The following is a 12,450-nucleotide window of genomic DNA, read 5'->3' on the forward strand; positions in this document are numbered from 1 at the left end:
CAGAGGTATTTCACAAGAAGAGTCCTCCACTCCTCTGCTCACAATAGAATCCCTTATGCCACCAGGCTCAGAATTTTGGGCTTGGACAACCTGGAACTATGCCACCTGCAGTCCGACCTAAGCATAGTACATAAAATTGTCTGCTTCAACAGCTTACCTGTCAATGACTTCTTCAGCTTCAACCTCAATAATACACGGGGAAACAATTGATACAAACTCAAGGTAAACTGCTCCAAACTCAATTGCAGAAAATACGACTTCAGCAACAGAGTGGTCAACGCCTGGAATGCTCTACCTGACTCCGTTGTTACATCCTCAAACCCCCACAGTTTCCACCTCAAACTGTCTACCATGGAACTCACCCCATTCCTAAGAGGTCCATTAAGGGAGTGTGCATAATAACTCCTAATTCTGTCCCTTTATGGCTTCCCTTTCCAGGCTCTTCCAAACACTCCCTGTCTTATTCCTATCTGCAAGTGTCAGAGCCCAGCCAGAAGCTGCCCCAGTTTCTCTTCATGGTCCACCTGGATGACCAGCCCATCGCTCGCTATGACAACCAAACCAGGAAGCTTGTGCCTCTGGTGCCCTGGATGGAGATGTTGGAGCTGAAAAGCTCTCTGTACCCTGAGTGGGTGTTCAGGTCTGACCTGGAGAGTGTCCAAAATTTCCACTCCCAGAATGAAGGTGAGCAGACAGATTCTTCCCTTCAGCTGTGAATTCACTCTCAATTCTTGCCTTCCACATCCTGTCATTTCAACTATCAAGGAAAGACACAAGTTCCCAGATGATGAAATGAAAATGAGTCAGCAGGGCTACTGCCACCTTAAGAAGCTGTCTATATAAGGGAGGTGATGTGAGGGCGTCTCCTCTCCTCCTGTTCTATCTCCACTGTAGCTCTCTGTGTGTGTTTCTGTGTTATAGTTGAAAATTGAATGATTGCCTGGTATTTGCTTAATACATGTATGTATGTATGTATGTATGTATGTATGTATGTACGTACGTACGTACATACATATATACCATAATTTTCAGAGTATAAGATACACCTTCCCCCCCCCAAAAAAGAGGATAAAAATCTGGGTGCATCTTATACACTAAATACAGCATTTTTGGCCTCCCAAAACCTCACCCCCTTCACAAAAATGGATGTGCAGAGGCTTTGGGAGGCCTTCAAAGTGTTCCTGGGGGCTGGGGAGGACAAAAAAGACTGGAAAATGGGCTGTTTTTGCCAATTTCTGCCCCTCCAAGCCCCCAGGAGCACTTTGCAGACCTCTCAAACTCTCTGCATGCCCCATTTTTGAAAAAAAAAAAAGAGGCATGCAGAGGCTTTGTGAGGTCTGCAGAGTGCAAAACCCTTTTTTAAAAAATTTACCTCTTCAAAATCTTGGTGCGTCTTATACTCCGGTACATCTTATAATCCGAAAAATACGGTAAGTCTTGTAGATAAACCACTCTTTGAAAAACAGAACTTCTGTGTACTGGATTTTGCTCCTGGGTTGTCTCAAAATAGTAGTCTGACACCAGAGATTGCAGAATTGAAACAGAACAATGAAAGCCCTCTCCCTTTTCAAGGGCACTTCTGCTTCTATTTATTTGTGAAACAGTTTTGTAGCTCCTGACAGTAAAATCCATGTCTTCTTCATCTAGAAAGAGATTGAAACTCCTGGTGAGGAGGGGCAAGAAAGGAGTGCATGGGGAGGGGGAGGAATCCCCACCCTTTCCAATCTCATTGAGTTTCTACTTCAGGGCTTCACACCTGGCAGGCAGTTTTGGGCTGTGAACTCCGGGAAGACGGGAGCCAAGAAGGCTATTTCCACTATGGTTATGATGGGATGGACTTCATCAGCTTCGACAAGGAGACCTTCAGATGGGTGACAGCTCAGCCCCAGGCCCAGAGGGTCAAGGAGAAGTGGGAGGATGATCCAGGGTGGTTCCAGGAAAATAAACACTTCCTAGAGGACACGTGCATTGTGTTGATGAAGAAATACTTGTTCCATGGGAAGGAAGCTCTTCAGAGGACAGGTGAGTCCATTGAAGAAGAAAACCGGGGGATCTCTCTAGGCTGGACACTGGAGGATGGAGGTGGGGAGGAAGGTCCTGTTTTGGGGAAAAGCCAACCTTGTGTTGCACTTGGCTTCTCAGGGGGCTCTAGCATGTCTAAACTTTGAAGCCTACTGGACGTTCAGGAGAGAAGCAGAGACAGTGAGACAGGCCAAGTCATAGGAGGACATTCCTGCTCTGAAATTTCTTGGTTTTTGCAGAGCCTCTGGTGGGGAAGGTGACCCGCAAGGTGGTCAATGAGAGATTGGAGGTCCTCATCTGCCAGGCCTTTGGCTTCTACCCCAAGAAGATCCAGGCCACCTGGATGAGGGATGGGGAAGTCTGCCAGTATGAGACCCTCTGTAGGAATGTGGCTCCCAACTCAGACGGGACCTATTATCTCTGGCTCAGCATTGAGATTGACCCCAAGGAGAGGCACCATTTTCTGTGTCACCTGGACCACGAAGGCTTGCAGGAGCCCCTGGTCTTGGCCTTGAAGGAGGAGCCTGATGATGAACTGCAGCATCCAGGTAAGTAGACGGGAATTAAGCACCCATGTTGGAAAGAATGAGGCGGGAAATGTTCTCTTTTAAACCAACTCATAATCTTGAGATGCACAGTAAGAAATATCCCCTGATAGAGTCTTCTGCTTAGATGATGCTAAGGACAGAGCATCTCTGAGAGATGCAAGGTGGATTCCCAGACGTATTTTGATGGTTCTGATTGGTTCACCTGAACTGGTAGTGGAAATCATGCTTGGCCCCACCTACCCATCCCGGCTCTACGGCATCCCATTTAGGCCCCCTTTTTGTAGGCAAAGCACATGCATGCACACTCACTGTCAGCGTTCCAAGTATCATGTAGAATTAAATCAGAGTCCAAGGCAAAATGATCCTTAAAGTTCCAATTTAATAAAGCAGACATCTTAGCACATCTGTGTTAATCCCAATTCTGGAAATGACATCAGAATTCCACCCAGTTAAAAGTTCATTTTCTTGTCCCCACATCCACAATCCATCACATGGTCCAATATTCTTCTTCCACGCTGGCATCACCACCCAGCTGCTTCCAGTCAGGTGTAAAAGTGCGGAGACAAAAGATGACCTTGGTCTTCTAGAAAAGAATGAAAAGAATACATTCCACAATCCTACTCCTGTCTATTCCCTCCTCCCATCAACTATACTAAAGAAACAGCATAATGAAATAAAAGAAAGTGTGGCAGGCCAAAATTCTAAAAGGAATAAAATTGCAGGCCTGACACTCACATTTGCGAACCTGTAGGGAACATAAGTGAATACCACCTCTGTGGTATCCAGAAAGCGCTGTGGCACAGAGAACCAGCATTCAACATGCTGCTTCTCTGTGCTGCGTGCTTTCTGGATGGAACTTAGAGGAAAGTGGCGGTTCACAGTTGCTAAATTGCACAAGAGATGCTCTCTCTCCCAGCAAGAGCAGCAGTGAAGAGAAGCAGCCCCAGAGAGCATAAATGGAGCGGAGCCTGCTTGATTAACCCTCACAACATGGCGGAAGTCACGCACATGCTCATGTGTGGAAGCCGTGCACACACTCATATTTTCGGCGAACCAGTTGTTAAGTGGGTTGAATCCCACCACTGGATCCTTCCTCTGCTCACTGCCTCCTAGTAGGGGACTCAGCATCAGTGCTGGAGGGCCCAAGAGTAGCCTCCAATCCTTAGCTCCAATAAGGAGCATCTATACTATCCTAAGAGTGAGATGTTAGCACCGTTTCAACATTTGAGAGGCTCTTACAAAGACGAGGGTGTCAAACTATTTTTCAAAGTGCCAAAAGGAAAGACAAGAAACAATGGAAGGAAACTAATCAAAGAGAGAAGCAACTTAGAAATAAGGAGAAATTTCCTAACAGTAAGATCAGTCCACTAATGGAATAGCTTGCCTTCAGAAGTTGTGGGTGCTCCATCACCGGCTTTCAAAAAGACACGGCATGGTCATTTGTCTGAAGTCATATAGGGTCTTCTGCTCGAGCAGGGGGTTGGACTAGAAGACCTCCAAGGCCCCTTCCTACTCGGTAATTCTATGTTCTAATCAGAAATGTGTTTCTCCTCCTTTAGCCAGAGAGAGATTTGCTCTGCTGGGGATCATCCCTGTTGTCCTGTTGCTGCCTCTGATGCTGTTCCTCCTGAGACGTAAGTGAACTGGAAATACCCTGGTGCTGATGGGTGCCAGGATCCCCTCCCCCACCCAAAAAACCACCTTCTTGTAAAGACCCAAAAGTTCTTTTTTAATAAAATATTTTATTAAAAAGTTTTTTTAAATTAAAAGTAACTAATTAATTAGTTGAAAGTTCATGATCTTGTCCCCACACCGACAATCCATCACATGGTCCAATCTTCTTCCACGCTGGCATCTCCACCCAGCTGCTTCTGATCAGTGCAAAGGTGTGGAGACAAAAGATGACCTTGGTCTTCTAGAAAAGAATGACAACAATACATTCCACAATCCTACTCCTTTCTATTCCCCCTTCCCATCAACTATACTAATGAAACAGCATAATGAAATAAGAGAAAGTGTGGCAGGACAAAGATTCTAACAGGAATATAATTGCAGGCCTGACATTTATTATGTACAAAAGAGTGCAAAACTTTTCTCGTGAAATACTTCTGAACCCTCTCGATTTCTTTGAAAACATTTCGCATCTAATCCAAGAACCTTCTTCTTCAATTTGAAGTTCAGTTCTAAGCTTTTTGGCCAAGAAGCAAAACATTTTCAAAGAAAAGTAAAAGTTGCCTTTTTAGGGGGAGGGAAGCACCATCGGGACAACACTTATCTGGATGATTGAGAATCTTCATAAACATCCTCCCATAAAGAGTCAAAAGGGAAGGACATCCCAAGTAAGCATTTTATAGTCCAATCTCACAGTCCACATCTGTCTTCTTGGAGTTTAGATCAAGGACTGCCTAGCAGCCCAGCCGTTAAACCAGGCAGGAAACAAAATCTTGCCACATCTGAGGATACAAACTTCTCCAACTGCCACTTTTAACAGCTTGATTTATTAAGGCAGATCCTTTTGTAGTTTCTTTCTCTGAGCTTTTTTTTTTTTTTTTTGCAATGTGTTTTTTTTATTTTTAAACATAAAAAACCATATATATATGGTGCAGGGCTTTGGGCGAAGGCTGGAGGGAATCGCCACTGGTGGCAAAGAGCTAGAGTGCTTTGTTCCAGTGGAGCTGCATCATGGCCTGGAACTGAGTGAGGTGCTTCTGCTGAGCCTCCTTCTCGGTCAGATCCAATTTGAACTGAGCTGTTTTGCTAAACTCTTTCTTGTGGTGGCTGATTAGCTCCAACACCTGCTTCCTGTTGGGGCCCTAAGGGACCCAGGTGAGCAGGGGAGGGGTGGCTGGGAGGGGAGGAGTGTGTAGAAGCTGGCGAGGCACCCTTTGACATAAGTGACATTGAGTTGATCACACTCACCCAGTCACATGACCACCTAGCCATGCCCACCTATCTAGTCATTAGGCAGATCATATTAGTGGTCCACGGGATTTAAAATTATGAATTTGGTGGTCCCTGAGGATAGTTTTTACAACAAAGTATAATGTGTTTTTCATTCCAGGAAACCTGCCTCCTTCTGTCCCTTCACGCAGAGTGGGTGAAACAGCCATGGAATAAAGAACTCGTAATTTTTTGATACAACGCAAATGAGTATAACTATTTTTGTACTTTTTAAAAAATTTTGGACCTTTTTATAATAAAAAGATTGTTCATATCAAAACATTGTAAGGTCATGCTAAAAGCTCGTGTTTTCTAATGTTTGAAATTTAGAAATGGAGGCAGGGTTGATCTTGGCGTACTGGTTAGAATACAGTATTGCAGGCTGCTTCTGCTGATTGCTGGCTGCCAGCAGTTCAGCAGTTGGATCCTGTCCGGCTCAAGGTTGACAGCCTTCCATTCTTCTGAGTGGGTAAAAGGAGGACCCAGATAGTTGGGGGCAATATGCTGACTCTGTAAAGCGTTAGAGAGGGCTATAAAGCCCTGTCAAGCAGTATATAAGTCTATTGCTATTATGCTGCCTTAGAACTGTCCACTGGTCCAAGAAGAAATGAGCAACAGGGTCAACAATGGAGATATAGACCCAGGGGTGGGCTTCAAAAATTGCAGCAATGGGTGGGCGTGGCCATGTTGGAAGTGGCCTAGTTGGCCTCCTGCACCACGTTCAGTGGGAGTTTTCTGCCCTCCCCAGGCACCGGAAGCTTTCCGGAGGGTGAAAACTGCTTCCTTTGGGCTCCGGAGGCTGTAAACAGGCTGGTTTCTGGACTCCCAGAACTTCTAGCAGGCCTATTTTCCTCCCTCCCTGAGCCTATGTGTGGGCCCTGCATTTACCTGGCACGATGAACGGGCCACGGGGAGACTCCTGGGACAGGGAGGGTGGGTTGGAAGGGGCGGGGGTGAATGGGCATGGCCAGCCAGAAGTAACATTTGGGGGTTTGCCAAACTGGGCAGAATCGTAGCTAGAGGATTCCCCAATCCTCTGTGAACCATGAGCAACCCACCCTGTATACACCCATCTTCCTTTGGGGTGAGTCTGTGTGAACCCTCCAGGAAATGACTTTAAGCCTGAACCTCTGGGGAAACCTTATGGGACTCTGCTCCATTGGGGAAGACAGAGACACTTGGTGGACAGCTGTGGCAGCCAGGCATATCTGCTGGCAGCCAGGATGCTCGGCAGCTCTTTAGCCTGGCCCCGTTTGGCACCACTGATGGACCGAGGATGTTCCAGATTCCTCATGTTTGTCTCACAGTGTCAGTCATCGAGTCTTCTCCAAGAGACTGGATCTGATCTTCTCCAGAAAAGAAGTAACTCCTCCAGAGACCTTTTTGCCTCATCTCTAGTTTACTCTTGGGGAAATTAAGGCTGTTAGGTAAGCTCCCCATTGGGAGAGTGAGTACATTCAGAGAAGCATTGTGAGAGTTGTGTTGGAGAACACACAAACCAGCATACAGAGACACTGCAGTTTAAATAGGCTTTCACTTTCATGGAAATAGAGGTATCAGAGTCCATCAAACAGTCCAAGTCATATATGGATAAGACAGTCAGTCATCAATGTCTTTCAGTTAAGGGATAATCCAAATAACATACAATCAGTCCAGTACGCTTTGCTAGCAGTTGCAAAACTTACAATAGCCCACAACACTTCCAGATCAGCCCAGCATCTAACAAAACAGAGAGAGAACTAACAGTCATTCTGGCTCCCTCTTATGGCCGATTGAGAAAAACAGCAGCCAATCACATTTTACAGTATGATTTAAAGAAACAGGTACAACCTTGTTACATGATTTATATGTTGCCAACCCAACCGTTTGATTATATTCCTAACAAAGGCCATTCAATCCAAAGGGTGCAGTTTTCCTCAAATTAATGTGGAGTGGTGTGTGTGTGTGTGTGTGTGTGTGTGTGTGTGTGTGTGTGTAGAAACCAACTCAAGCTTGCAAATGGCTTGAGTTCTAGATTGTCCAGAAGGGACATGATAGCAGTCTTCCAATATCTCATTGGTTGCCACAAAGAAGCGGGGGATCAACCTATTCTCCAAAGGACCTGAAGGCAGAAGAAGCAACAGATGGAATAACAGAATAACAGAGTTGGAAGGGATCCTGGAGGTCTTCTAGTCCAATCCTTTACTCCATCAGGAAACCCTACAGCACTTCAGACAATGGTTGCCCAATCTCTTCTTTAAAACTTCCAGTGCTGGAACCTTCACATGTTCTGGTGGCAAGTTTTTCCATGGATTAATTAATCAGGACTAATGAAGGAGAGAAGTAACCTGGAACCAAGGAGACGTTTCCTAACAGCCAGAAGAGTTAATCATTGGAACAACTTGCCTCCGGAAGTTGTGGATGCTTCAACATTGGAGGCTTTTAAGAAGAGATTGGACAACCGTTTTGTCTGAAATGGTCTAGGTCCAAGATGGCGAACCCATGGCATACATGCCACAGGTAGCACGCAGAGTCCAATCTGCAGGAATGCCAGCCATCACCCCAACCCAGCTCCATCATTCATGTGCCCGCACCTCTTGCCAGCCAGCTGGTCTTCTGATCTCTACCGCGCATGCTCAGGGGGCGGGGTGCATGTGGGTGGGGGGCACTTACATTGCATTTTGTGGATTCACACAGTGCTCCCATGCCCCATTTTGGCTTCCAGGTTGGTACAGGATACCTTCCAAGCCCAAAACAGGGTGTAAGGGGGCGCATGCGACCTGTTTTCATCCTGGAAAGCCTCCTGCACCAACCTGGAAGCCAAAAATGGGTGAGGAGGGAGGGACACACGTGTGGAGGCAGGGGGATTGTGGGGGGATCATGCAAACATGCATGGGGACGGGGCGCATACATTGCATTATGGCTATGTAGACTAGAAGACTTGTGTAACAGGATGAGCTCCCGTCACTCACCTCAGCTTCTGTCCACCTAGCAGTTCGAAAGCAAATTCCATGCAAGTAGATAAATAGCTACCACTTTGGTTGGGAAAGGTCCCTTTGATTTCAGTTGTTCTGTTTTGTTCTGTTCTTGCTCCTCACTTAGCACCTTTTCTGAAGAGGTTTAGAGGTTTATTGGTTTATTGGGATTTATATGCCGCCCTTTTCCCTGAGGGGACTCAGGGCGGCTTACAACCACAGGGGAGGGGGGTGCAGGTCAGAAACAAAACAATATGTGCACAAAGAAAAAAATACTAAAACACAACTTTTATTCAGCAATCAAAACACTCGGGCGGGTAATTGGAAGCCTATCCCCAGGCCTGCTGGGAGAGCCAGATCTTGAGGGCTGTGCGGAAGGTCTGGATAGTGGTGAGGGTACGGATCTCCATGGGGAGCTCGTTCCACAGGGTCGGGGCAGCAACAGAAAAGGCTCTCCTCCGTGTGGTCGCCAGTCGACATTGACTGGCAGATGGGATTCGGAGGAGGCCCAGTCTGTGCGATCTAATTGGTCGGTTTAGGGAGGTAATCGGCAGAAGGCGGTCTCTCAAGTACCCAGATCCACTACCATGGAGTGCTTTAAAGATGGTCATCAGTATCCTGAAGCGCACCCGGAGACCAACAGGTAGCCAGTGCAGCTCGCGGAGGACAGGTGTAACGTGGGCGAACCGCGGTGCGCCCACTATCACTCGCGCGGCTGCATTTTGGACTAGCTGTAGTCGCCGGATGCACCTCAAGGGCAACCCCATGTAGAGCCCATTGCAGTATTCCAGTCTAGAGATCACAAGGGCTCGAGTGACTGTTGTGAGAGCCCCCCGGTCTAGGTAGGGCCGCAACTGGCGGACCAGGCGAACCTGGGCAAATGCCCCCCTGGTCACAGCTGACAGCTGGTGATCAAAAGTCAGCTGTGGATCCAGGAGGACTCCTAAGTTGCGGACCCTATCTGAGGGGTATAAAATTTGACCCCCCAGCCTAAGCGTTGGTGTATTAGCCAAATTATTGGGGGGGAAGCACAACAGCCACTCGGTCTTATCCGGGTTGAGTACCAGTTTGTTAGCACTCATCCAGTTCCTAACGGCCTCCAAACCCTGGTTCATCACGTCCACCGCTTCATTGAGTTGGCACGGGGCGGACAGATACAATTGCGTATCGTCCGCATATTGATGGTATTTTATCCCGTGCCTCCGAATGATCTCGCCCAGCGGTTTCATGTATATGTTAAATAGTAGGGGGGATAGGACCGTACCCTGAGGTACCCCACATGTTAGGGGCCTCAGGGACGATCTCTGCCCCCCGACCAACACCGACTGCGACCTGTCCGAGAGGTAGGAGGAGAACCACCGCAGAACAGTGCCTCCCACTCCCACCTCCCGCAGTCGTCGCAGAAGGATACCATGGTCGATGGTATCGAAAGCCGCTGAGAGGTCAAGGAGAACCAGGATGGACGCATAGCCTCCATCTCTGGCCCTCCAGAGATCATCGGTCAATGCGACCAAAGCGGTTTCTGTGCTGTAACCAGGTCTGAAGCCGGACTGGAAGGGGTCAAGATAGCTAGCTTCCTCCAAGGCCCGAAAGTGGGAGTTCTGCGTGTCTTAGAGACATCACTGTCTCGGAAGTCCAAGAAGCAGCTAGTTGCACCAGGTGGACTCTTGACCTTGTATTCCTCACACAGGAAGCTCCTACAGGTTTCTCTTTTGCCCAGAAGAAAGCCCCCATCCAGAGGGGCTTGGCTGCTGGACACCTCATCAGTGGGGTGGTGGGGATCTCCATCTTTCCCTCCAAAAACCCCCACTGAAGAGCGAAAGCCCCCTCCAAATTTGGTTTCCTTCCCTGCAGATCTGTGGCGGCAATCTCTTCATCATTAGACGTGCATTCTCTGCCTGGCCAATCACGGGTCTGATTCAGCCTTGCTCCCACCTCTGGGAATTGGACCCTTGCCCCCCCCACACTGCATCTTTTTCAAGGCTGCCTTTGGAGAGGTTCAGTGGCTGAGAGAAGGAGGGACACCATCAGGATTATTGACATTATGGCTACAGGATTGGGCCACATCAGGTGGAAGGAGCAGCATTTCCCTTGGGTGGCAGTTGTGCTCCAGAACATATGGTCAGGTGGAAGGGCAACATGCGTCAGAGGGATTTCCAGAGCCAGGCGTTCTACCTGGCGGACACCGGCATTTAGTGTCTACAGTACAGAGGCACTTGGACTATGGATAGGAGGCTTTGCAGAGAATAGGTGAGCATCAGAATGAGCCTCTGGAACACCATGGAAAATTCAGAAGAAGAGAGAACAAAGCAGAGTGGAAATCGATCATTTAGATCAGTGGGTTTCAGCATTACAAGAAGACGACAATGAGAATGGCGAGAAAGCAAAGATTCTTTTTTTATAGAAATGGAGGAGTGTAGAGTAGGACAGAGTTCCCCAACTTTAGGGCGGTATAGAGAATGGTTCCATGCTAGTGGCAGGCAAGCATGTGCACTAGCTTACCTACTGCTTGTGCAAGTCAGGATGTGTTGCCCACCACTTCTGTGGCCTGGTTCCAAATGGCTTAAGGACCGGTAGTGGGCCCCTCTCTCTTTGGGGTTGATCTCGGTGCTGAGCCAGACATAAGAAGTCCCGTACTGGTTGAGGGCCACGTTCCCTACAAAAGGTCTCATACTTTTATCCCTCCATCCCTCCTGCAGGTGACCTGGATCTCCTTGGGGAAGCAGCCACAAACCAGGGAGATGAAGGTCTCACTGTAATCTTGCAGATCCCCTTTCTCACTAAGCAGGGGTGTCAAGCACAAGGTCCGTGGGCTGGATGTGGCCTACAGGGCCATCCTGGAAAATGTAAAGGCCCAGCCTGTGTCCCTTTGCCCAGGTCTACCCACGTTGCTTCAGCCTGGTCTACCCAATGCAAAGAGGAAACATGCCAGCAATTTGGGGGGATGTCAAGCTGGTCACGCTCCCCCAGTTGGCCACATCTGCCCCCCTGAGGTCAACCACAGCCCTGATGTGGCCCTCAATGAAATTGAGTTTGACACCCCTGCACTAAGGGCTCTGTAAAAATGGCAGTAGTACAACTCAATAATTCGAAGGGCAAGACAGAAATCAACTACTTCTAGATCCAAAATGACATTTCTTTATAAATGTCTTTATTCTGTTTAAATAGATCCAACCTCCATCATAAATGACTAGGGGTGGTTTACAGAGTTTTCATCTGTTTATTTATTTCACATATGACGATGTTTCGTTAGCCAAGAGACAACAATGCTAGTGCAGAATAGTACTTGGCTGCCTGTTTGCTAGCTCTGTTTGGTTTATGCTCGTGCACTTCCCAAAGTGTGCCACAAGAGGGTGAGGTAGCTTTGCACCAGAAAGACAGACTTTCCTGCAGCAGCATCTGTGGCTCTCTCCTTCCATTGACACCACCTCACAAATTGGCACTGCAACCAAGAAGGTTCACTGCTGGCAGGATTCTGATCATTTGCACGAAACGCCGACTCATTTCCCAACCGAAGTGGTACCTATTTATCTACTTGCATGGAACACGCTTTCGAACTGCTAGGTGGGCAGAAGCTGAGGCAAGTGATGGGACCTCATCCTGTTACACAGTGCTAGGACTCAAACCACTGAAACAAAAACCATTTCCAGCATCATTAAGTTACTGAACCACCACTTAGAATTAAGTGCTTAGAATTAAAACTGTACTAAGAAAAAAAGCACATAACAAGATAATTAAAACAATAAGAATTATTAAAACCCTAAATAAAATCACAAAGTTACAATCTCACAGTACAACATTTGTTAGGCTGGATACCACTACCAGATGCTCAGACCAGATGGCAAATCCATGTCTTGAGGTCTTTCCAGAAGACTGATAAGGTTAGGACCAGTCTGGCCTCAAGTGACACAGATGTTCCAGAAGATGGGTTCTTCTGGACATCCTGGGTCCTCTCAGATGACATTTCTTAGTGGATGGGACCAATA

At 47.5% G+C, this 12,450-nt stretch overlaps 1 protein-coding gene across 1 annotated transcript; it reads left to right on the forward strand.

Annotated features, from left to right (window-relative positions):
• The first annotated feature begins 403 nt into the window (after nt 1-403).
• LOC106555801 (major histocompatibility complex class I-related protein 1) lies at nt 404-5,784 on the forward strand. The gene is made up of 5 exons (XM_087711327.1): nt 404-684; nt 1,747-2,022; nt 2,262-2,570; nt 4,130-4,204; nt 5,632-5,784. Exons 1-5 carry the CDS (start codon nt 516-518, stop codon nt 5,685-5,687), a joined length of 885 nt encoding a protein of 294 aa, XP_087567453.1. The 5' UTR covers nt 404-515; the 3' UTR covers nt 5,688-5,784.
• The last annotated feature ends 6,666 nt before the right edge of the window (nt 5,785-12,450 follow it).

Source organism: Thamnophis sirtalis, unplaced genomic scaffold (assembly GCF_051295495.1).
Source record: "Thamnophis sirtalis isolate CommonGarterSnake01/CBP01778 unplaced genomic scaffold, rThaSir2_p1.2 scaffold_3, whole genome shotgun sequence".
Classification (NCBI taxonomy): Eukaryota; Metazoa; Chordata; class Lepidosauria; order Squamata; family Natricidae; genus Thamnophis; species Thamnophis sirtalis.

Excerpts from the sequence above, each read along its gene's own strand:
- LOC106555801 (XM_087711327.1), top strand. The coding sequence starts at position 516 with ATGGTCCACCTGGATGACCAGCCCATCGCTCGCTATGACAACCAAACC. Across the intron at positions 2,023-2,261 it reads GGAAGCTCTTCAGAGGACAG|AGCCTCTGGTGGGGAAGGTG; the intron begins GTGAGTCCATTG and ends TGGTTTTTGCAG. Across the intron at positions 4,205-5,631 it reads GATGCTGTTCCTCCTGAGAC|GAAACCTGCCTCCTTCTGTC; the intron begins GTAAGTGAACTG and ends TTTTCATTCCAG.